Source organism: Alligator sinensis, unplaced genomic scaffold (assembly GCF_000455745.1).
Source record: "Alligator sinensis unplaced genomic scaffold, ASM45574v1 scaffold1195_1, whole genome shotgun sequence".
NCBI classification, from domain to species: Eukaryota; Metazoa; Chordata; order Crocodylia; family Alligatoridae; genus Alligator; species Alligator sinensis.
This window is the reverse complement of record NW_005842322.1, coordinates 1,530,690-1,555,512: the sequence shown is the minus strand read 5'-3', so window position 1 is coordinate 1,555,512 and position 24,823 is coordinate 1,530,690. Positions and strand designations below refer to the sequence as shown.

Genomic DNA, 24,823 nt, shown 5'->3' with positions numbered 1-24,823 from the left:
TGCCCCCCGGCCACAGGCAGGAATGAATGCTGGGTTCACAAGACCCCAGACAGGTGATCGTCCAACCTCCTCTTGAATTTGCCCAAGGTAGGGGCGAGGACCACTTCCCTGGGAAGTTGGTTCCAGATTTTGGCCACCCTAACTGTAAAATATTGCCTTCTGATCTCTAACCTAAACCTATTCTCCATCAGCTTATTACCATTATTATTTGCGGCCTCTCTCTCCCTTCAAGTGTGCCCACCTTGCCCCACATCTTAGTATCATCAGCAAACTTGGACAGTGTGCTTTCCACCCCCTGGTCCAAGTCACTGATGAAGATGTTAAACAGTGCGGGCCCAAGGATTGAGCCCTGGGATACCCCACTGCTCACATCTCGCCAGGTGTAGTACAACCTGTCCACCACTACTCTCTGGATGTGCCCCCTCAGCCAATTTTTTACCCATCCAACTGTGTAGGCATCAATGCCACAGTTGCTTAATTTATTGATGAGGATGGGGTGAGAGACAGTGTCAAAGGCCTTCTTAAAGTCTAGAAAGGCTATGTCCACAGCGACACCATCATCCAAGGATTTAGTTACTTGGTCATAAAAGGCAATCAGGTTGGTCAGGCAGGACCTGCCTTTGATGAACCCATGCTGATTGCCCCTGAGCATGATCTCCCCTGCAGGCCCCCCACAGATGTGCTCCTTGATGATTCTCTCCAAGATCTTCCCGAGCACCCCAAGGGCTCCGCGATGACCCCTGCCAGCTCCCTCAACACTCTTGGGTGGAGGGCATCTGGATCTGCAGATTTAAAAAAGTCTAGCCCTTCCAGAAGATCCCTAACTACATCTGCACTGACTGAAGGCCTGACAGAGCTATCCCTGAGATTGTACCTACCTCTAGTAGGTGGGATGTCCTGGTCCCTGTTCAAGAAAACAGAGGCAAAGAAACTGTTAAAAATATCAGCTTTCTTGTCTGGCATAGCCAGAAGATTACCGTTTGTGTCTTGCAGGGGCTCTACATTGCCTGGTGCCCTCTTCTTGCTCCCAATGTACTTGAAAAAGGACTTTTTGTTGTCCTTAATCCTGGACGCTAGCCTGAGTTCCATCTCTGCCTTGGCCTTCCTAATAGCCCTCCTACACTCACAGGCTGAGGAGGAGTACTCCTCCTTGGTGATAGTTCCTCCCTTCCACTGGTTGTACGCCTCCCTTTTAGTCCTCAGGCATTGCTGAATGCCCTTGCTGAGCCAAGGGGGTTTCTGAGCACTCTTACCCCGCTTGCTTTTCTCAGGGACTGTTACCCTTTGGGCCTGGAGGATCGCCCCCTTAAGGTACGACCATCCCTCATGGACTCCCATCTCCTCTACCTTTTGGGCCCTCAGTGCCTCCCCCACTAGTTTCCTAAGCTCATTGAAGTTGGCCCTTCTGAAGTCAAGGGCTGTTGTAGGAGTTGTTCTGTCTCACATGCCATAGAAGACTCCATCTAGGACAATTGCAAAGCTAGTTGTGGAAAGTGTGGTGGATGGCATAAAGGTTTGGCTGATGGGGGCAGTACAGCATAAAGGTGGTTTACAATGTAAAATTCACTTTATGTTCTTTTATTCAGCTCAGTGAGTCAATTGTGCTCTTTGAAGCCCTCTTAGCCCTTTCTCACTGAAATGTCCCTGGGTCTAAGATAGACTGGTTTTGATCTGACAGTAAGGCATTCAGAGCATGTTTTTTGATGCTGCTGGTTCTGGGGAGACAGAACTATCTTTTGGTTGCCCCTCATTTGGCTGGTGTTGGGATGGGATCCTTGCTGCTCACCTGCTGATCAAAGTGCTGCTTGCAAGTGGTGATCCACAGTTGAAGAGCCAGCTCAGGCCATGTAGAGACAAAGTCTGAGGTATTGGGGTATTTCTTCTTGGTCTCTTGAAGGCTTAGGACAAGTGTAGTGGTGTCTCAACCTGGCAGGGGAAACACCATGCATCTGTATCCAAGAAGGCTGTTTTCCTGAAGCACGCCCTGGGAGAACTGCTCTTCTGGCGTGGTTCAGTACCCGCCGAGGTGCAGCAGCTTTAAGCCCAGTTTATGGAAATGGAAATCCCCTCCCTTGCTTGCTCCAAGAGCCATACAGCTAAGGGCAAGCAAAACTTGTGGGTATCTGAACCCCAAGCCTCTGGGCTTGGGCCTGCAAGTAGGATGCCCACCAAAGGTTTTGGAAACATCTGAAGCCCCAGGTGCGGGTGGAGGATATTTGCTGGTAGTAGGGCCACTTATGGTTCTGGACATTTGGATTTGGAATTAGTTTTGGCTAATTTGGCCATGGTTACAAATTAAATTAAAAAAAAATTCTAGTAGGAGCTGCCAGGGAACTCATGACTGAAGATACATTTCTAGAATGTGGGGTGGAATGGGCTTAAATAGTGGAGGTATGGCCAGGGGTGGTAGAGGGGTGTCCCAGCCAGGTCCCTAAAGGAGGTTCACTGTCTGAGGCAGCTCTTGGAGAAGGCAGCACAGTGCTCTGAGGGATACATCAGCACCACTGCACAAGCCACTCACCCTGCAACGAATATAACTTACTTGTTATGTAGCCCTACAAACCTGAGGGCATGGCCTCCATGGTTGAGTGACCCAACCCACACTGCAAACTTCTTGCATGGTGGGAAGGTACATTTCAATCAGTTGAGGAGAAACAGTCCCTTACCACTGGCAGGTTTCTCAAGTGTAACCAAGGATTTCCTAATCTGGCCTACTAAAGTCTCTGGCTGTTGCACTAACTCTAGTGCAACTCCTCCAGTGGGAGTGTAGAAGGGGCTCAGGAGTTATCACTGTCCTGTCACTTAGTCTTAGCAGGCCTGATGGGTAGTGGTAAAAATGCATTGTCTGCATTGCTCTGTCTGCATTGTGGGTGCACCAGTGAACTTGTACCTGAAGAGCAGCAGAGGCACCCAGTGTCAGTAGATAGCTTGTTGGTGATTTAGGGCAGCCATTTTTAGCCTTGGCTTTGTCCTAGTGCGCAGATCCTTCATCTGCTACTTGGACTGCAGGCCAGGAAATTAGGCTGGGGTTGACACTGCTTCACTATGAGACTTTAGAGAAAGTCCTTTCCCTTAGGACCTCACTTTTTCTCCCTTGGCAGGGGAGACTACAGCATTGGCCATCCTTCCCTGGCAGATGTCTGGGCTAATCTGTTCATGCATTCAGGGCCCTTTGCAGACAAACAACACTGAGATTTTTTCCCCATTCCCCTCAAAATGGGATGAAGAGGGAACTGCTGTGTCATGGCTGCGAAGTAAACAGCTCCAAAGGGCTGAAATCTAGTAACCAATGCACCATGGGATTAACCTGCTGCAGGAGTGGGGAGATGAGTTTATTCCTGCTTCCATGTTGCAGTCAGAAAGAGACAAACCAAAAAAATGGACAGAGCAGGACACACCAGCAATGTTCATACCTGTCTTGGGGCATCATGTGTGTAAGACAGAACGTGCATGAGGATGTGCTGAGTGTCTGTTGTTTGTGTGATGGTGATAGGTGTGTATGGTAAACATAGCATGTTGTGCAACCTTGTTGCTCATGGTAGGTATGTTGGGAATATAGGTTGTATAACATGGTCAGGGGAAATGTGTGTTGCACAGTATATTTTGCCTGCATATGTGTAGTATGTGAAGTGTTTGTTGTGTACACAGGTATGTGCAGTGCACTGCTGTGTTGCACACTAGAGGGTTATGCATGCTGTATAGAGTGTACTTGTGTGTGCATCGTGGATGTGGTTTGTGCGGTAGTGCGCTGCATGTGTTGGACAGGAGGCAGCTGTGCTGGGAATGTCTGTATATAACAAAACAAGAGGATATTTTTCAGTTAAATGAGGCAAGTCATCACCATGGCAACTCTGCTCTCTGCTTCCCACCAGATGCCATGATCACGTAACTGAAAGTCCTGGTCCCATCTCCACTTCAAAGGAGGTTGGCTGCCTATGCTGGACTGGAGATGGGGGCGGGGAGGGCACATCAAGGTCTGTCAAGAGGGAGATTCTCCAGTGTTCTCCATGCGAAGCAGTCACTGGGATCTTCAGGGTGGAGCCACACACAACATGATGGGCTGAGGGGCCACATGCTGCCGTCTCCAATAGGAACTTGGAAGGGCTGCACTATCTAGGAGCCTGAGCAACCATGTCGCACTCCTAAAATATACTGGTTCCACTCAACTCTGCAGAGACAACACTAGCTACAGCCTGTGCTGCAGAACCCATGCTCCAAGGCTAGATGGATAAGGTGCTGAGTGATTGATGCTGGCCCCAGGGCCAGACTGCTCTATAACATAATGCACCACTATAATCCACATCATGCAGCACCTTGTTCTCTCTCTCCTGCAATGCTAGGTTAGGGTTGTACCATGCTTAACCACAAGTAGAGGGGATATTTCAATGATCTCTTTTCCTGCTTGACCTTGCTCCTTACACCATCATTCCCTGAGGCCACCTCTGTTCCCTTTCAAGATATGTACATTTTATTACACTGCTCTAAGGACATCTTTGTCCTTTCCCACCCATCAGTGCAAACTTCATCCCAGCCTACTGCTGGGACAGTGATGACATAAGAAGCACAAAACCCATTTCAGAAGGCTGAGGTATCCCTTCTAGTCACTCTGTTAAACAAGTGCTCCCAACTATTCATGCTCATTACAGAGGCTGTTATAATTTTCTCTTTCCTGAAAATCTTCCTGTGGTTTCAGCTCCAAGGAAATTATTGTATATTGTTGCCACAAGCATCCAAAAGAATGCCAAGAGCTTTGGCAACAGAGCAAAGCATACCTTTTTGGCTACAGGGCAAAGGCAGACAGCTGCCCTTATCTTACAGGAGATGAAAGAAGAAAATACAGTGGCTTGGAGTCTCCTTTGCTTGCTACCTAAACAGCTGTTTGGCATGTTACTGTGTAGCTAAAACACTTTATGTATTCTACTCCAGAAAGGGCTGCATTTCAGTAGCAGGTAAAGGGGTGGGGGGAAGCATCTTGATGCCCATCTTGCTGGAGTAATCTGCTGATCCCAGCAGTCTTTTCTGCCCAAATCCAGGGGGGCTGGACCCACTGATCTGTAACATGGGCGACTGGTGCCACCTTAGTCAGGGGAGGCATGTGCCCCCTCAGCGACTGGATTGGGGGCATCCCTCCATGGCCAATCTTGCTGACCGGGGGGGGGGCGGGCCCTACCCCCATGGCAAAACTCACCAACTGGGAAGTGGCCGCAGAGCTACATCCAGTACTTGCACTCCTCAGCCGACATTCGCAGTGGGGGCATCAGCACTCCTGCCTGCCCCCCTGCCCATTGCCTAAGTGGGGAGTGCAGCTGGTCAAGGGTGCACCAGTACTCTCAGGGGGTGCATGTGCACCCCCTACGCATTGCCACTGATCTGTAAGGTCCCTTCCAGCCCTTAACAACTACGAAACTATGGATCCCTATTGATACATGGAAGTTTTCTAACTTACAGACATGGAAATTTGTTGTGGACTTTTTGGAAGACACTCCCAACCAGAGATTGTTCAACATCTCCTAGCCACTAATTGAAAGTATTTCCAGTGGTGCTTGAGAAAATAGCAGTACAAATGATGCATTTCACCTCGCATTAATAATGCATCTTTGTAAAATGAGCCCTCAGTTATGTACTCATAGTTGAGCTGTGATTCCTGTTCACTAAAACTCGACTAATTTCATCTGCTAATTTAATCTCTCCTGCTTTCTGCCTTTATGGTGCACAGGGCAGAATGAAAATTCAGGGATGAGTTGGACTTTTAATATAAATCTCTGGACATCTGTTGGCCTTTTGTTGCTTAATTTATTCCAAATGGGGCCAAAAACATGCCTCTCCTGGTCCCAAATCACCTGCACCTACTTAACACTACTTATTGAGTAAATTCACAGTAAGACTGGCCAGGGAAAAGTGGGGGGCAGTTATAGAAACACTAATCATGAGGCAACAGCTGCTGCTCCTGAACAATACTGGTATGGAGAGTGTGAAGGGTCATGGGTGAAGTTGTGTTCGTCTATCCTGCTAAAGGACATTTCCCCATCTTGTGCCAGATCCAGTGGAATTAAGACAAGGCCACCTTCAGGACTTTAGGGAAGAACCATTAAGGTTATGCTTCTCCTTTGAGAGTTTATATTGGTGTCTCCCTTTCCTCCATCTTCTCTACCTAAGACTAAAGCCCCCTTCGCTCTCTGATCTGACAGCAGTAGATTCCATAGCCCTCTACTACACTGGAGTCTGCTGTATAAAAACCAGGAAAGCCTGCAAACAGGAGTCTGCAAAGAGGAGGCTCTGTGGTTCTAACTCTAACTTAAGTTAAGGCTGTAGGATAAGATCATAAGTTCTGAGGAGAGACTGGTCTGGTACAGTCTTGGCCTGGATTCCCCCAGGGCTGTAGAGGACAGCAGGTGGTCTTGGGGAGTCACACCTGGAACTACCACTGTATTTGCCCCTCTTCCTCTTCTCATGTCCCAAGACTGACAGATAAAGAGTACAGAGGCCTTTAAAACTCTTCTGAGCAGTGAGTAGCATGTGAGCATCTTGAACGTAACTCCATCAACATAAGAACTAAGGAGAAGGGGAGACTGCTAGCACAGCAAAGGCTACAGCCTTTTTTTGTGTTGCCTAAATCTGATATGCATCAAATAAGACCTTCACCTGTAAGCCTCAGCATCCTTACTACTACATGCCTCTGGGTTGTCAACCACAGGGACAGCCTGTTGTAGTTAACTCTGTTTTCCTGCTGCTGGAAAAAAGACAGAAAAAATAGTCTTCTTGCTGCCACAAAATCTCTTTGCTGCCATCCATTGCACTTCACCAAGGGATATCAATGGTGGAGGTTTCATGGCAACATATTAGCTGTTAATACAGAGTGGGTTCAGCCTGTTTATGGCTCAGTATGCTGACTGGGATGGGGAAAGCCATACCTGGAATTGCTCTCAGCCAGCAAAGTCGGACAGGCAGAGCAGGGCCTGACCTGTTCTTTTTCTTCTAGGAATGACGGGACCCAGAACACAGAAAGCAGAGATGAAAAGACTTCTCAGTTCCTAGCTTGATGGCCATAGCCAACGCAGGATTGTTTCACCCTGTCTGGTTTCCTGAACTTTGAGGGATTGGGCTCTCACCTCTTTATTTTGGGGAAACTAGTTTGATCAAATATCAGTATCATTAAGCACTTCCTGATGTTCACCTTTATTTTTCCTTTGTTCAGTTCCATTCACACAGCCTCAGAATCTAATGGTCTGACCTCCCATGAGTTCTTCAAGTGAATTTCCCTCTTAAAAACAAAGCAAACTTTGCAAACCCTACCAAACAACTAAGCCCTTCTTGTGGGCTAATTAAAGCAGCAGCATGACGTGAAGGATGAGCCTCCCTTTTGGGTTGCATGCTCTGTTCTAGCTTCTCCATCATTTAAAAAATCAATAGCTCTCTCCCATTCTCCTCCCCCTGATCTTCTCTTCCTCATTATGGTTCTAATTTGCCAGAGCAAAATTACACTCATTTTCCCTCCACCCTAATCAAGACGGCTTTCCATTAAGACAAAAAGTTTCTTATCTAAGCCTCTAACATGGAACAAAGACGGAAATGATTGATGAGATGATCAGCTCTAGAAAGCCCAAGACTTCATTTGATTCTCAGTCCAAGGCAGTAATGCTTCATCCTTCTATGGTTAATGCAAATTAGTAAAGGGTTTTAGACCCTTCCAGGCAAATTTAAATGGTATTGTAAGGTGCTGACTTGAATGAAAGTTGTAAAATTGTGCTCCCTAATGGCACAAGTATCATTGGGAGTCAGAGACTTCACTTCAATTCAGAGATTTGGACAATGACTTATTGTGCCCCATCACACCTCTGTGTATCATTTCCCTACTGTGCAGCAGAGAGGATGATATTGTCACACCTTTGCAATGTGCTTTCAGATCCTTACTTGAAAGGATAACAAAAAAAAATACTGTTATTAATATTGCCTGGAATCAGCACAGCATGAGCAAGCTTCCCCTTGCTACTCTACTGCCAACAGTCAAGTCCTGATGGGGAGGAGAGAGTTCAGTCTCAACAGCCTGGTCAGTCCAGTCAACATGGACACCCATCAGATGGGCAAAGTTCAGAAAGTAAATGGGACAGAAGGGACAGCTACATCATACAGAGGATATGTTATAACAGCAACACCAAGAAAAGTTGGATTTAGGCTGAGGGCACTCTCGCTGGCCCTGTCAACTTGGTCAAATACCCATTAAAACAGAACTGGAAGGTCTGTTTGCTGTGGTCCATCACTAACCCACTCAAAGAGGAAGCTATTCCTCTATTCTGCAGAACAGAAAAGCTATGGCAGCCATAAAAAAACCCCTTTCTCCCTGCAAGTGCTGGAAGCAGTAGCTAGCTTCTCTGACACTTATCTGTGCAGAGGCCCTGGATTTGAATAAGCATAGTGTGGCTCCCAGCCAGAGCCCACGCTTACTTATGAAAGATAAGAATTTAGCAGGTTAACCTGTTCAGAGTGGGCACACGCAGGACAGGGTGTACATTTAAAATAGCAGGAACTGGGAAGAGAATGTGCTTGTTCAAACTAAACCTATCCGCACCATTCCAGACTTCAGATCTGCCTAGACCGCGGCTGTCTGACTTATAAACAGGGATCCTGGTTTTCTCTGATTAAAAATTGCAAATTCTGATTAAAAACCCAAAATCCGTGATAAAAATTAAAGGCCCCCCACAGCCCCTCCCGCACACCCCCCCTCCCCCCACAGTCTCAACAGCCTTTAAATCTCACCTGTGAAATAATTGCTTCATGTTTAGCAACAGTTTAAGTAACTGTAAAAGTCAGAAATAGAAAAGGCTGACTTACACCCCAACCCATTCATTACCAGGAAGGGACATAGGCAGTGGAAGTGGGCTAACAGGGGTTGGCCCCTCCAAATGCAGAGCAGCAATAGGGCTGCAGGCAGCTGCAGCAGGGGTGAGGGAGGACCTGGGACTGGGGCAGGTGCTGCACAGCCAGCAGGGCACGGGATTGAGCTGCGAGCAGCTCATCCGGCGGAAGCAGCTCCCGCCATTATGCGTACCCCGGGAAGGTATGTGCCCCCAGATCTGCATGGGGTGGGCTGCGGGCTGTACCAGGCTCTTCCTGGCAGGGGACTGGGCTGGGCTGGGCTGCACTTGGAGCAGGTGCTGCAGTCACCCCAAAATTTACTGTATCCCCCTGTAGTCTCCCTCCTAGTGCTGCCGCTGCCTGCCCAGAGCGTAGCATGGCCCAAACCCTACCACCCCCCGACCTGGAAGAGCCCGGCACAACTTCAGCCCGTTTGCCCCACATGCAGATCTGGGGGCACATGCCTCCTGTGCCCTCCCAGGGTGCGCACAGTGGCACCAGGCGTCCCTTGGACAAGCCACTCGTGGCACTGTCCCATGCCCACCCCAGCTGTGCAGGGCCTGCTCCTGCCCCAGCCCCACTCCCTCCCCCTGCCCTTTCTCCCAGACTTACCTCCCGGGGTGGGGTATGTACACATGCACATGTGCGCTCAGCCCCCCCAATAATTGTTTCTCCTTCTGCCTATGGGAAGGGACCACACCAGCAAGGCTTACTACAGTTAGCCAGGTCTAGTATTCCTTGTTCACTCAGCAGATAAAAGCAGGAGAAACTTTTGTGGCACTCGCTTGTGGAGGCCTCTTGGATTTAAACCCATCCCTGGGCTGTTTAAAGCAGAACATCCTTCCACCCTCAGGGGTTATGAATTTTTGCATCTTGAGCCTATAACTGGCCTGGGGGTCCTTCCTCAAAAGGATCAGCGGTAATACTGGGAGCATTAGGGGAAAAAACAGAGCACTAAAAGGACTGAAGAACAAGAAACATAGATATGGAACAACACAGTTCACAGGAGAGTGCCCACCTTCATGGTACCTAGTGAGCTGTCCTTCACACTTTACACAGCAAGAATCTCACCCCTCAGATACCATTATGATATTTTTCTTCTGGGACTTATTCAGATATTAAACATTCCATTTGGAGCCAGCCACACTATGGCATACGTCCATGGCAGTATCAGTTCTCCCAAAACTGAACTGTTGGGTACACTGAAGACTAGGACATTAGGGGAACATTTCTGGTGTAGGATGATAGCAGCTGGAGATGGAAAACCTCCACTTCATTACCCAACAAATTCCAAAGGAGCTCACCAATGATGATATTGTGAGGTACTATCCCCACAGACAGACAGATCCTGGTCTGAAGAGTTCTAAGAAATAAATAGGTCACCACTCCTACACTGAGAAGATACCAAACCCATATTAGAGTTGGGCTCAGCCAAGAGGCATCTAAATCAGTACCTCTGTGGTATTGCCCCAAACCCCCAACCAGTATATCAAATGGCCCTGCAGAACTCCACAGGGTTCCTTCCCCACAGATGTCATATGGTAGTCGATCTGAAGAAGTCAGGAGACAGCAAGAGGGATATGGTAGCATTAACAACACAGCAAAATAACTAAACAGAAAAAAAGAAACAAACCCTCCAAGATCGATAGGAATCTTTAATTTAAAAACAGAGTAAGTTTATTCATGGGGAAAGCATGACAAAATACCCCTGGGATAGAGCGTGGCACTCCAACAATTAAAACTGCATTAAAAAGCAGATAGGAAGGTCTGAGTCCTAAAGAGGATGGGCACAAAAGCCAGTGTTTTCCTTATTTAGTTTCAATATATTTACTTTTTGGGCAACAGAGATAGTCTCTGATTAATTTCTTTTTTAGGTACTTCATTTACAACTTCATTGTTTCAGATTTAAGTTATTCTCCTCACTCTGCTCCTTAAAAAAGCCAGGCTGGGATTGCAGGACTGCATTTCTGTGGGCAACTAAAAGGACCAGTTCCAAAGTAGAGAGCTTCCATCACATGAGGAGTGGGGACAGGAAACTTGAACAGAAGTCTCCAGATCATCTAGGAAAGCTGTTGCTCCTAATTATTTTGCTCTAGCCCCATTCATGAGCTTAGTCTCTGATAGTATGGAGGGCAGAACTGCAGCTGACTTAACTCTGTAATTGGTGTCATTCTGCCTTCTGCAGAAGACTATTCAAGACAGTACTTTGTATAGGAGATGGCCCCACACTTAATGTGCTGAAAGTAGATATCTTCTTCAGGGGCCTGTTTTCATTTAGTCCTAAAGAGCCAGCAGCAAACTTCAGAAGGGCTTTGCCAACCCGAGAACCAACTTCAACATACAAGCAATCACTCTCTTGTCTGTGCTGGCACCTGCTACCCACAGATGCCACGGCATTTATAAACATTAAGAAACTGAGTCTCCAAAACTAGTGATGGGGGCATTTTACAGGTAGGAAAACTGAGGTACAGAACAGGAGTAATTTGCCCAAGGTCAAACAGAAACAGAAATTGCATCATAAGTCTCTGGCCTGTGCTCTGGTCACAAGACCAACCTTCTTTCTCTTTTAAACCTTCCTCCTTTTTCACCTCCATCTTTTAGCAATAAGGACTGCAACTACTTTGCCAGAGTTCCTCATTTCCTCTATAATTAGAGGGTGATGGGGACCATCTGCTCCATCTGGAGATTACCAGTCCAGTTTGGCCCAAAGGCCTGAGTTCTCTTCACATCTCAGCTGTCTGCATTTGGTTTGTGTCGCTTGGCTTTACTGTCCACCTGATGGTAAGAGTCTTTAGAAACTGCTGTCTGCTCAGAATCCTCTGGAAAGCTCTGACCATCAGGCAGCACCTGCCTGACGGTCATATTAATGCGGGAAGTCTGCAAGTACTTGGCACAGACCTGCCAGTCCTCTTCAGAGCTGTGCTCAATGACTGAGCCATCAGGAAAGTCTGAAGGGAGTGCCAGCTCCAGGCATGAGGGCAAAGCTGTCCCCTCAAGGTTGGGGAGGACTCGGGGAACGGCATGGTACAGTAGGCGGCTGAAGCCAGACATCACCATGATATCTCCACTGTGCATAAACATAGCTGTAGGGGCTTCCTCCCGCTTCAGGCCCCCCAACAAAAATATGGAAGATTGTCCAAAACTAGGGAACGAAGATGTGTGGAGAAAAAAACAGAAATAGAAGTCAATTAGTGCAATGATTATGTGGAAAACCAGGAGATTTTATCAACTACATGCCTTTTAACAAATCTGAGAGAGCTGCAGTTACACGTTTAGATTTAGCACATGAAGAGATTAACAGCACTGGCTTAAGCTAGGCAGTGTGGGCAGATGCCATACCAGATCGGCATATGCATTTCATCCTTGCCATTTAGCACCTTTGGCTACTCTGCTAGTCCAGAACCAAGCTCCCCACTCTGCTGAGGTATATCTCTATCCTGAGCTGCAGCATCCACTGCTATTCAGGTCACTGAGCTTCCATCAAGCATAGTCCACTTATGAACCTTACTCCTCACCTACAGTGATCCTGCAAGTTTACAAAAAATGAATTCAACAGAAGATAAATGGATCTGCTCCCCTCCACAATGCACCAAGGTCTCCCCCCACCCAACTCACCTGAATGATAAGAGAGGGTGGGAATGATCCAACTCGGATTCATCCACATGAATTCCCAGAGAAGAATCAAAGTGATAGTAATTCAGGATCCCTGCCTCAGCTTTGAAGCTCTGAAACCCGCATGCTGCAGCCACTTGCTTTGATAAGAAAGCAAGGTCTGAGGGGAAAGGAGTGTAGTGATCTGCTGAGTATTTCTGGAAGGAGGAGGAGGAAGAGAGAAACATTTAAAAAAACCCAGAACCTAAGAGCCTAGACATTTAGTGAGAACTCAAGGGTATGGCTTGCAGTTTTGCAGAATGACATCTTAGTTGTCCCCACAGTGGTCACAGCATGAGCAACAGGAGGACAAAACTTCCCTCAGACCCTTGGGTAAATTCAGGCCTACTGACCCATTCAGTTCTAGGCCTATGCTGAGATTGCCTACACACTGCTAAGTATGCCAAGCGAAGGGGTATTTTGGGCCACAATTGAAGCCGATCTCAAGACCCTCTAGATTTCTCAAGGGCCATTGAGCATCTGTCAGAGAGGAGCTACTCGGTCATGACTTCAAGTTGCCAACCTAACAATGTAAGGCTCCATTTTCTATCACCAAAGCTCCAAGCTAACCAGCTTGTCTCCTCTTTGAAAAGTAAAACCAAACCAGAGTTGAAACCTTGTTACTTCCCATTTCTCCCTTTCTCAATGAATATTTCTGACTAGGGAAACTGAGAAGCAGCAGCTGCATTTTTATTAAGGCTGTACAGTAACAGGTTTGCCCTGTACAGATAACATTGCAGACTAATTTAGTTAAGTGTCTGCAATGTGCTGATAGACTGTGCTCTCTTTTTGCACTTTTCTCCCAGCCTCACAATCTGATTAGAAAGGCCATTTTTGTCTCAGGGATCTTCAGCTGCCTCAACCTGCCTGGTAGTTGGTGACAGTATGCTATTGCTTCGGGCTTGAAGTTTATGGTCAAAACCTCCTCCTGCCGTGTTCTCTCATCCACCCCTCATCAAAAGGCAACATTTTTCAGGAGTAGCCCATCTTCAGGTACCCAATGCCAGGGAATACTCCTCACTCTTACAATTATAACTGATTCAAGTGTACCTCCTTGCAGTGAGGAAGAGACATTCTGTCAACTGAAAATAAAGGCTGAGGTCTGGAGGAGTAGCATGCACCACTGCACTACCTCCTAAAATCAAGAATGTAGCAGTCCACTTTTACCATTAAGCCTTTCATATCTGGTTCAAACAACTCCTGAAGACAGACCCTTGTGGGACATGAGGATTTCACAGCCATATTATTCAAGAATGTCCTCTCCCACCCTTCTCCTAACATGTTTAACCCCTTTCTTGCCCCATTCCCACTCCACCATCATAAGCAGGCAGGAAAAAAAAAGGAGAGGAGAAAGAGTAATTCCCTTTGAATACCTTGTTATCCCAGTTGTAATGGTAACCAAGGGTCACCCAGCGTAGCTTTTCCAGTAAACTTTTGGGTTCTCCCTTACTGGAATTTTTCCTCCTAAAAAGGTTGAAATTAAAAAAAGACGACATCAATTTCCAGCAGATTTTCTAACACTAGTGCATGCAGGAAGTCACTGTACATACAGCAGCCTATGGAACTTCTCTGATCTGCAGAGCCTGAAGCTTCTCCTCACCATGGCTGCTCTGAAAGTTCAGTTTATACCATTTGCACAAAGCTTTTTGGGGCTGATGCAAACTCCCTTCTCTGCACTGTCAATATAAAACCTCCAGAGCAGGGAAAAGCAAAAAATATCAGTGGACTGGAGGAGTACATTTAGAAGAAAGGGAGACAACTGAATAGGTACCACATTGGTAAGTTATTGCTAAATGTGAGGAGGCTTAAGTCTCTGAACAACTGATGGGTGTAAACACAGGAGGACTATTTAAGGTAACATATAGGGTAGATCTAGAAGACAAGGAGAAATCCTGTGATAATAAGATGAGCTAGGTTGCATCTCAAGGGATGCGTTAGTAACTACTGCTTGGTGCATGTACAATGAGTTTGACAGACTGACTAGAAAATAACCTGTAGGAAACAATGCTGGTCTATGGACCATCTGTTGGGTGAGTTAACAAGTCTGCTTCATTTTGTAATCTTTCAGATTCCAGACTACTGCTGCCACACTATGCAGGACAAGCAACATAACCTGACATATTTTTATGCGAGACAATATCAGAATGGAAATGTCACAGCATTTTTTCAACAGCTGTTCTGAAGCAAAAACCCTAATATAGAGAGGCAATGGCCTGAGTCAGCTCAACAGTTGAGAAAAGATGGAAGGCCTCAGACCAGTCACCTAAAATGTTCTACTGCTATAGGGATAGGACGATATTTGTCAGGATTCAGCAAAGTGTACTGCTATAGGAGGTCACACAACACCACACTGATGGTAAATACAGAAGCAATCACACAAAAAAAGATACAGCTTCCAATTCACTTAGTGCAACCCTGCAGCTCCCCTTTCAAGCAAGAACATGAAAAAAAAGGGGGGGGTATATGCAGAATATTATAATAAACAGTAGTGCCAGGTGGTTGCCTCATTTATAAGGCTATTAGCCTAATCAGACATATTGTTTCTTAGGAAGCAGGAGCTTCATGTCCTCTTGTCACAGCTGAATTTCACCCAAACTTCTGCACTCAGCCATTCCTTTTCCGTCTGAATAGAGACCTTGCTTTTTCTGCCCTCTAAAGTACAATGGTCTGCAAACAACAACACACCCCTTTGCCTGCACATGGGGTAGGAGCTCAAGGGCCTTTTCCCTCATGTCTTAGGAACTTTCATGGTGCCAAGATTAGTGAGAAAGTCACCACTCTAGTTTCCTTCTTTGAGATAAGGATAAGTAAGTACACTTATCATAATGCAGCAACACACTAACTGCCATATGTGTGTTGAACTAAGCAACTGTGGTGTTTGAAGACAGGTGACATGGCATCGAAAGCAGAGGAGCTCAAGTCTGTCTCCAAACACAAGTCAAGAAAAACTTAACATTTGCGTTTAGGAAAGTTTAATGATCACCTTCCTCCTCATTTCCCTAACAATAAGGACCAGAATAAACACCATTTCTCCCTTGTCAAAACTACTGGATACACTAAAACGTCTGGAGTGCATGGTAGTTTCCATTACTCAGGAGACCACCTAGGTTCCCTTTTGTCAAGGAGGACAGCATGGAAGCCCCTAGATCCCACCCCAAGCATGGAGCTCCTGCCTGGATGGGATGAAACTGTACCATCATACAACCAGATTTAGCCATCTAGTTAATTGTTTTAAAAGCCATCTTAAAACTGTGTGCAGGCTTGAGGTGGACGCTTCCTTAGTTCAGCAACTCTTTCAGCCATAGGCACCGACTCTATGGGTATTCCAAGGCTCAAGCACCCACCAAAAAAAATCAGTGTGTCCTCAGCAGGAGGCAGATGTTAAAATAAATAAAAAATGTCTCTTACCAGAAGCAGCGTGCAACTTCAACCTGGCTCTGCAGCATCTGTAACAATTGGGTGCTTCAGCAGGGATTTTTGGTGCTTTTAGCTAAAGCCGATTCAATCAGCTGTTACATAAAAACACCAAAAAAGCCCCACTAAAGCACCCAGTCTTTACAGATGATGCAGTGCCAGGCAGAAGTAACATGTGGGGCTTGGCACAAGAATGTGCTGAGTTAAAAGAGAAGTTCTGGGCTTTTTAGTTATTTATTATATCTGCAAGCACCCACTGGCAAAAAAAAATTGGCACCTATTCTCTCAGCAGCCCCCAAAAGCTTTTGCCTCAAGATGACAGATAAGCTGGCTGGGTTGCTCCCTATCCCCCAGTGAAAGCGCCCCTGCAGCAGTTGCTTACTGTCTCAGACAAGTGCTTAATAAAACTGCCAATGTTTTGCCCAACCATTATGCTCCATGCAGCACTGCTTTCAAATGAACTGGAACCAGCTGCAAATTAACCTCTGTCCTGATCACTCTGTGCACATGTAGAGGATGCTGCTGGAAAAGGCATCAAGCATGAGCAGCAGTCCAGATTTCTTCTCTACAGGGGGTGCTGTGGACCAGCTTTTCAAGAGCAATTTTCAAACTGGACTGAACATGGAAATGTAAAGCTAACACTTTAAAAACAAAGGGTTGTATGCTTCTGTATCCAATTCTGATTCTGGAAAACGGAGCGGAGAGCTCAACCAACCTGAATTCTCTCCCAGGTACAAGACCTCATCAGCCATAATCCTCCCTATGCAACACCACAGCCTGTGGCTGTGGAGATTTTGGGGATACAAACTCAGCATGTGCCATTTTACTGAAGAGGAGGATGTGGGTTGCAAAGGGAGGATGCCACAATAAGCAGTGAGATGTGAAATCAACAAGGCTAATGACATAAATTCTGTGAAGACTGAAGGGTTGTAAACAAGCTACACATACATTTTATTTTTATATGTGACTTCAGTGCTGGAAGAGAGATGGCAATTTGACAACCTGGAGAAATCCCCAATGTACCCTCAGATCAGGTACAGCATAGGCAGTAGCAAGACATGCCTCCCTTATAAAGTGTGCCTGAGATTGATCACCTCTTGGGCTGAGGAAGGATGTGCATTAAATTATATATTTAATATTTGGCTTCTTCACCAAGACTGGATGGAAAATTAATGCCAGCAGCAGTGATCAAACACCAGTCAGCAAAAGATGTGTGCAGGCAGAGGTTTTTCTGGAAAATTAATCCCTATAACTTATCAGAATGTAGGGTGGCTTCGTCCTCCTCCTCCCCTCCAGCGTGGAGAGAAAATAATATTTTACAGCAGGTTTGAAGGAACTTGTGGGGAAAATATTTTGCTTTTATAATGGGACTGTGGTGCCCCATCCACTCCTTCAGTATGCTAGACATTTCTCCTCCCTTGATAAAAAATAAACCACACCAAAACAGCTGTTTTTCCTAGACAGGACAGGGAATGGCCATATCCATGGCAGGGGAGGAAGGAAAATAAATGGTTTTGGAAAGTATCCTTGGAAAATGAAACACAAGACTGACAAGGAAGGACAGAAAGACTTTGATTCTTTAGCAACTTTATTCAGGGGTTCGGGGTACAAAAAGTTGGCCCCTCTGGGGTCCAGGTCCAATATACAAAGCAAAGACAAACAAATTACCTTCAAACCAAGAGCACCCTGTCATTACATTCATAACATCACACTGTGACAGGCACCTTTGCTGTATTACACATCGTGCTAACATGCTGTTACGTGGTTGGGACACCGGCCACATGGTTGTATAGACCAAAGCCCTCTATAAACAAACGATTCCTACCCTGCTTTATTCAATCATACACGTGACAACACCTTCACCTTCCCACACAAATAAAAAAGCAACCTGGTGAGGGCCCAGGGTAGGAAGGAAGGAAGGAGCAACCTTTTATTTATAGAGCATCAGTTCTGATGTAGGGAGAGTAAGGGGAACTGACTGGCTCAGAGTGCTGAAGAAAAAAGTCCTTTTACCTCTAGAATATAGGTTCCAATCTAAGGTCTAGAAAAATTGTGCAGTCCTTAATGTTTGGATTCAGTGAGACACAGCTTCCTGATCTGTAGGATGTCAGTTCTGAGAAGCAATTGATACTCTACACTTATCAGTTGGCTGATGGGTCAAAGCAGTTTGCAACTAAAGAATCCTATTCCCTGAGTGGGAAGTGGGAGGTTTAGCAAAAGTGAACAAACAGAACGAAGACCTAAATTGAATTTCAGATATGTCCAATTCAGTTCCCTTCCCTTCCCCACTTGCATACCTCTTCTTGCGGGCAATCTTTGGCCAGTTCTCTTCCCCACTAATCTGTATCATATTAGCCAAACCAATCACTAAGTCAAGTCTTGTTTAGATTTTTATTTTTTTTAAACTGTTTGGGGTTATTCTGAAGGACAGGACTCACCTCAACTGCTCCTTGCTCTGCCCCCACAGATCAGTGGTCTCCTCAGCAGTCATGTGCCTGTCCAAGTTGCACACATTGGGCTTTTGTGGGTACAGCTTCAGACACTGTTTCACCCAGTGACGCTGGCAGCCTGGAAGGAAGGGGTTTGGGATGAAGATGAACCCTAAAACGTGGAAATAAGAAAGAAAAGCATGGTTAAGCATCTTTTCCTTTTTTTCTAAACCATTCGGAGTGAAGAGTGGTGCAAGAGAAGGGGGAAATGGGACTCTGCCTCATGTGCTCTTTCGCTGACCCTACATATCAGCAGATGCAATCCATTCCTGAACTGAATCCATTTTATAACCTGTGGTTGAGTCAGAAATAAGGGGCTGACAAACCCAAAGACTTCTATGAGACAGGGTTTCAAGAAAGATGGACAGGAATTAGGCCAGCCTGAATAAAAAGAACTGACAGGAAGAGGTCTATTTCCCAGTTTAACCCCAATTACAGTTGACAGGAGAGACATGAATTTAGGAAGGAAGGAAGATAGTATTCACGGTCGCCTTACTGAATATGATTTTATTTTTGGAATGTTTCCTTATAATTCATCAATGAGCCCAGAATACTTAGACTGAGCCTGACTTTGACAGTCTCTCTAGGCTTCAAACTAATCTCATTGCCATGTCTGAACTCTGTGCTCTTTTTGATACCTCAGTGACCTGAATTGCACAGAATATTCCATAGACCCAGAGAGTCTGCAGCATGAAATCTCTCTTTCCTTTGTTTTCCACCAATTTCCAAAGCAATCCAATTAAATCCAGCTTAATGTTTTATACCTGCTAATGCACAAAAGAGGAACATTAAAAATATGTCCAATCTCCCTGTTGCTGCAGTCCTAGTTGCTATCTATGTCTTTGTGATCGACTTTAATTAACAAACCAAACAAAACTTTGGCCAGGGTACATCCAAATGTCCCACTTAAGGTTCCAGCAGTAGTCTGCAGAAAAGGAATAGTAAAAATGTACTGATTTTCTTAGTCCAGAACTCAGCAGACAGTAGTCCATATGACAATAGTCAGCACTACAATTTGTACTAACTGGTATTCCAGGAGAAGAGCCAAGGTCTGAAGTGACCTGAGACCTATTTATAAAAAGGGTTGTCTCCAGGCCAGGGAGGAAGCACAATGGTGATGCATGACATGCAGGGGAAGCTTGCCATTGCTCTGTTGCACCTGTGCTCTGGCTCTAGAACAGCTATCCAGCACTGTTAATTTGGCAAATTTCACCAACCCAAAATTAACCTACAAGAAATTGTGTGTGTGAAGTCATGTAGGGGAAAACAGGCAAGAGAAGTTCCAGAATTAGCTCTGTCAGGTCTTTGTGAGCTGTGAAGATGCCCAAGGTTAAACAGAGATGAAAGCAAAAGTAGGCAAAGGCTAGGCACAAAGTGTCTGTAGGATGCAAGCTTACCTTACAGCTTTGTGAAAGGGGTAATAAAAGCACAAGAAAGACCTCCTGCCAGCACTTCTCACAAGCCGTGCAATAGTAAATTAATTAGCTTAGAAAAAGAACCCTCAGGGTATTAGTATGATATTGCTCACTTCACTCACTCCCTTGCCCCCTCAGACCAGAGGGCACCTTCAGATAGCTTTGGTTACAATATGTTCCCTTGCCACAAGTATTAAAATTATTTTCTGTTGGTCTCTATATGTAACAGAACAACAACACTTTTTTCTTCTGTGCATTTCTATCTGGGGTTCTTGAAGCACTTTACAACATACTGCATTTACTCAAATAGAATAAAAGGTTTTTTTCCTTCATTTAAGATAAGAAAAAAGAAACCAGGTCTGAGATTCAAGTATCAGGCATGGCAGACCATGTGGTCTGGGCAGGAAAGATCATGTGACATGGTTTGGGGAGGGCAGAGACCACACAGTGGCAGAAGGCATGCTGCAGCTGTAGCTCTGACCCAGGGCAGCAGCTGGGTCTAGGACTAGGACTGGAGCTGCTGCCACTGCTGCTGCTGCCTGGCCAGGCTGAAGGTACCATGTGGTCTGTGCTCCAGAGTCAGAGAGCCACCACATAGCATAAGTGGCAGGTGGGACAGATGCCAGGGAGGGAGGCAACAGGGCATGCAGGCCCCAAAGGGGAGGGGAAGGCAAATGGCATGGGGGTAGTCACAGGGAAGATGAATTTAAGATGATCCCACCCAATAATTCTAGTCTATGAATGGAAAATATTAACAAGTTTATAATTTTCTGTGTAGAGAATCAAATTGGGGGGGGGGGGGTCATCTTACATTCAAAGTTCTCTTGGATTCAGGTAAATATAGCGCATGAATTAGTGCTAAGCTAGGATTATCTCCATTTTATTGATATTGGAGTTGAGGCACAGAGGAAAGAAGGGACTCACATGTGGAATTAGTGGAAAAGCAATGACCAGAACCAGGTGTTGTGATTACCCATCTGATGCTACAGAATATATTTAATTCTCAGTAAATCTTTGTTGCCTGCTAGTTGAAATGGTATTCAAGGATCAAAAAACAGATCTGCTTGAGAATATGAATGGGGGAGGGAATGAGGGCTTATTGGTAAAAAAACGCTGATCACCTCTGCTACTTGGTTTCAGGCATAGATTTCATAGATTTCTAGGGTCGGAAGGGACCTATTAGATCATCGAGTCTGATCCCCCACTCTGGGCAGGAAAGAGCACTGGGGTCAAGTAACCCCAGTCAGGTGCTTGTCTAATCCTCTTTTTAAATGCCTCCAAGGTAGGCAAAATGCCTCCCTTGGAAGCCCATTTCATATTTTGGCAACCCTCACCATAAATTTTTTTTTCCTGATGTCCCATCTAAATTTGCTCTCCTTCAGTTTATGGACATTGTTTCTAGTAACCCCAAGGGTCGCCCTGGTAAACAAAGTATCCTCTATTCCCTGCTGGCCCCCCTGATGAGCTTGTAGACGGCCACAATATCACCTCTCAGCCTGCTCTTGCAGAGGCTGAAGAGATTCAGGTCCCTCAGTCTGTCTCCATAGGATCTTACCTGCAGGCCCCCAACCATATAAGCAGCCCTCCTCTGAACGCTTTTCAGGTTATGCACATCCCTCTTGAAATGCGGTGCCCAAAACTGGATGCAGTACTCCAGCTTCGGCCTCACCAATGCCGCATAGAGGGGAAGTATCACCTCCCTAGACCTGCTCATGATGCACCTATACTAATGCAAGAAAGAGTACGGTTAGCTTTATTACCTCGTCACATTGGCAACTCATGTTCATTTTTGGGTCAACTATGACCCCGAGATCCCTTTCCGCTGCTGTCCTACTTAGAATGGTACTTCCCAGTCTATTTTTAGGTGATTCTTTCTCCCCAGGTGCAACACTTTGCACTTATCTTTGTTAAATTGCATTCTATTCTGATCTGCTCACTTCCCCAGTCTGTCCAAATCTACCTGAATTTGCTCCCTAACCTCTAGTGTGTTTACTATACACCATAGTTTCGTGTTGTCTGCGAATTTAGACAGAGTGCTTTCTACACCCTCATTCAAATCACTGATGAAAATATTGAACAGCACTGGTCCAAGGACAGAGCCTTGGGGGACATCACTGCCCATGTCCCTCCAGGTAGAAACCGACCCATCCACCACCACTCTCTGTGTGTCCCATAAGCCAGTTTTCCACACACCTGACTGTGAAAAATATCCATGACACAGCTACTTAGTTATTTATAAGAACTGGGTGTGACACTGTCGAAAGCCTTTTTAAAATTTAAGTAAATAACATCTACCTCTACTCCTGCATCTAAGCACTTTGAGACCTGGTCATAAAGAGAAACCAGGTTAGTCAGGCAGGATCTGCCTGCTATAAACCCATGCTGGTTGCCCCTTAGCATTGTGTTACCTGCTGGCCCCCCACAAATGTGATCTTTAATGATTTTTTCTAAGGTCTTGCCAAGAATAGAGGTGAGGCTAACTGGCCTATAGTTACCCGAGTCCTCCTTCCTCCCCTTCTTGAAAACAGGGACCACACTGGCCCTTTTCCAGTCCTCTGGGACCCGTCCTGAGCACCATGAATGCTCAAACATTTGCACTAGTGGTTTCACTGTGACACGGGCCAATTCCTTTAGTAACCTTGGGTGAAGACCATCAGGGCCTGCTGATTTAAATACATCCAATGCAAGAGGAGGGAGGAAGGAGAGAAGCCAGGCCAGGCACTAGATCCTGCCCAGGAAAGGTAAGTGATCCAGCTGCCTGTACCTTTGGTTTAGCTGACTGTTTGTTTGTTTGGTGGGTGTGTGCTCTGAGGAGCTGGGAGTGAGTGCTGAGTGACTGTTGATTCCTGTGGGATTGCTGCCTGGGCCTGAGTCAGCTTAGGCCCACAAGGGTATAAAAGGAGACTCCCCAGGTGACCAGGGAGCCTGTGACCAGGGACTGAAAACAAGGGAGCAGTTTGCAGGCTGTTGGCAGGCCAGTCGTGGGCAGGAATACATGGGAGTTTCTGACAGAGACTTCAGGTAAGTGAATGGGGAGGGGGCTGCTAGGGGGGTGGCGACACGGAGGGCAGCCAGGGCCCCTGCCCTGCTGCTGCCTCTTGCCCTGCTGCTGCCTCTTGCCCGGAGCTCCTGAGGCCTTCACCCAGACAGGCCCCTTGGATGGGTCGGCAGTGCCCTGGCCCCATCTGTGGGGGTTGCCTGGTGGGACTTCTGAGGCCTGGGGGTAGCGTGGGGGCCAGGGGTTCCCTTGTTTGTCCCACATGTGCCTGGATTGAGGCCCTGGAGGGGCAGGTGAGGGAACTCCAGGCAGAGGTGAGCAGGCTGTGCGGGGGATCAGGGCAATTGAAGAAGAGATTGATGGCTACTTTCATTCTCTGCAGGACAAGATCCTGGTGAAGAAGCTGCGAGGAAATACCCTGAAGCAGATGCTGTTGAGTGGAGGACAGTCACCTCAGGGGCCAGACCTCTTGCTGCAGAAACAGCTCCCCCCGGGCTGCCGGGGAACAAATATGAGGCCCTGGCTGCACTGGAGGAGTGTGCGATAGGGGAAAGTGCACTGGAGGGGCCTGCCGCCATCACTGAGTGAGCTGAGGGCTGTCCAGGCAAGCAGAAGAAGAGACGCTGCATCATCGTTGTAGGCAACTCCTCATTGAGAGGAATAGAGCGACCCATCTGTCATTCAGATCCCACAGTGCGCAAGGTCTGCTGCCTGCCTGCAGCCAGGATCAGGGATGTCACGGCGAGAATTCCTGACCTCATCCAGCCCTCTGACAACTATCCTGTGGTCCTCATCCAAGTGGGAACAAATGATGTGGCCAGTAGTCCAGACTGTATCATGAGTGACTACAGGGCTCTGGGGACCAGGCTTAGGAAGACGGGGGCGCAGGTAGTCTTCTCGGTGATCCTCCTGGTCAGAGGTCACAGTAGGCATCACATCACCTTTGTCAGAGAAGTCAACCCGTGGCTCCGGAGTTGGTGCCATTGTGCAGGTTTTGGCTTCCTGGACTGCACTTCCATGCAAGGGACCTCCTGGGATGCAATCGGTTTCATCCCTCCACAAAAGGTAAGAGTCTCTTTTCTTACAGGTTGGCTGACCTCCTACATCAGGCTTTAAACTAAGTACGACAGGGGACGGGGAGGCAGGAGATACAGAAAATCTAAAACCTACAAACTACAAGACATACAGTAGTACACCCCAGGTGTATTACTGTACGATACTAAATTGTGGGGTGAAGTGCACAATCCGGAGGGTAGGAAACGATTGCAGGCAGACCTGGACAGGTTAGAAGAGTGGGCAGTACACAACAGGATGCAGTACCACAAGGACAAATGTAGAGTGCTGCACCTAGAGCGCAAAAATGTCCAGCACACCTACTGGCTGGGAAGTGACCCTCTCAGCAGCACAGAAGCGGAATGGGATCTCAGCGTCATAGTGGACCCCAAGATGAACATGAGTCGTCAGTGTGACGAAATCATCAGCAAAGCTAACCGCCCTTTATCATGTATCAGCAGATGCATGACTAATAGAACCTATGCGGCATTGGTCAGACTGCAGTTGGAGTACTGCGTCCAGTTTTGGGCGCTGTACTCCAAGGAAGATATTGATAGACTTAAGAGGGTCCAGAGGAGGGGCACTTGTATGGTTAGGGGCTTACAGGACAAACCCTATAAGGAGAGACCGAGGAACCTGGACATCTTCAGCCTCCGCAAGAGAAGGCTGAGAGGTGATCTTGTGGTCGCCTACAAATTCATTAGGGTGACGCAGCAAGGGTTTGGAGATGCCCTGTTTACCAAGGCGCCTCTTGAGGTAACAAGGAACAATGGTCACACACTGACAGAGAGCAGATTTAGGCTAGATATTAGGAAAGACTTCTTCACGGTCAGGGTGGCCAAAACTTAGAACAGGCTTCCAAGGGAGGTGGTGCTCTCCCTTACCTTGGGAGTCTTTAAGAGAAAGCTGGAAAGGCATCTGGCTGGGGTCATCTGACCCCAGCACTCTTT

The 24,823-nt window shown here is 46.6% G+C and overlaps 1 protein-coding gene across 2 annotated transcripts in view; it reads right to left on the bottom strand.

Annotated features, from left to right (window-relative positions):
- Positions 1–10,500: 10,500 nt before the first annotated feature.
- The window catches only part of ALKBH1 (alkB homolog 1, histone H2A dioxygenase), a 30,507-nt gene continuing 16,184 nt past the window's right edge, over positions 10,501–24,823 (bottom strand). For both annotated transcript variants that reach the window (XM_006028547.3, XM_025209978.1), the window contains 4 exons: positions 18,357–18,519; positions 13,878–13,968; positions 12,469–12,662; positions 10,501–11,995 (listed from right to left, as the gene is read on the bottom strand). In XM_006028547.3, the coding sequence (XP_006028609.1) occupies positions 11,584–11,995; positions 12,469–12,662; positions 13,878–13,968; positions 18,357–18,519 (860 nt within the window). In that variant the 3' untranslated portion in view covers positions 10,501–11,583. The remainder of the gene's footprint in view (positions 11,996–12,468; positions 12,663–13,877; positions 13,969–18,356; positions 18,520–24,823) is intronic.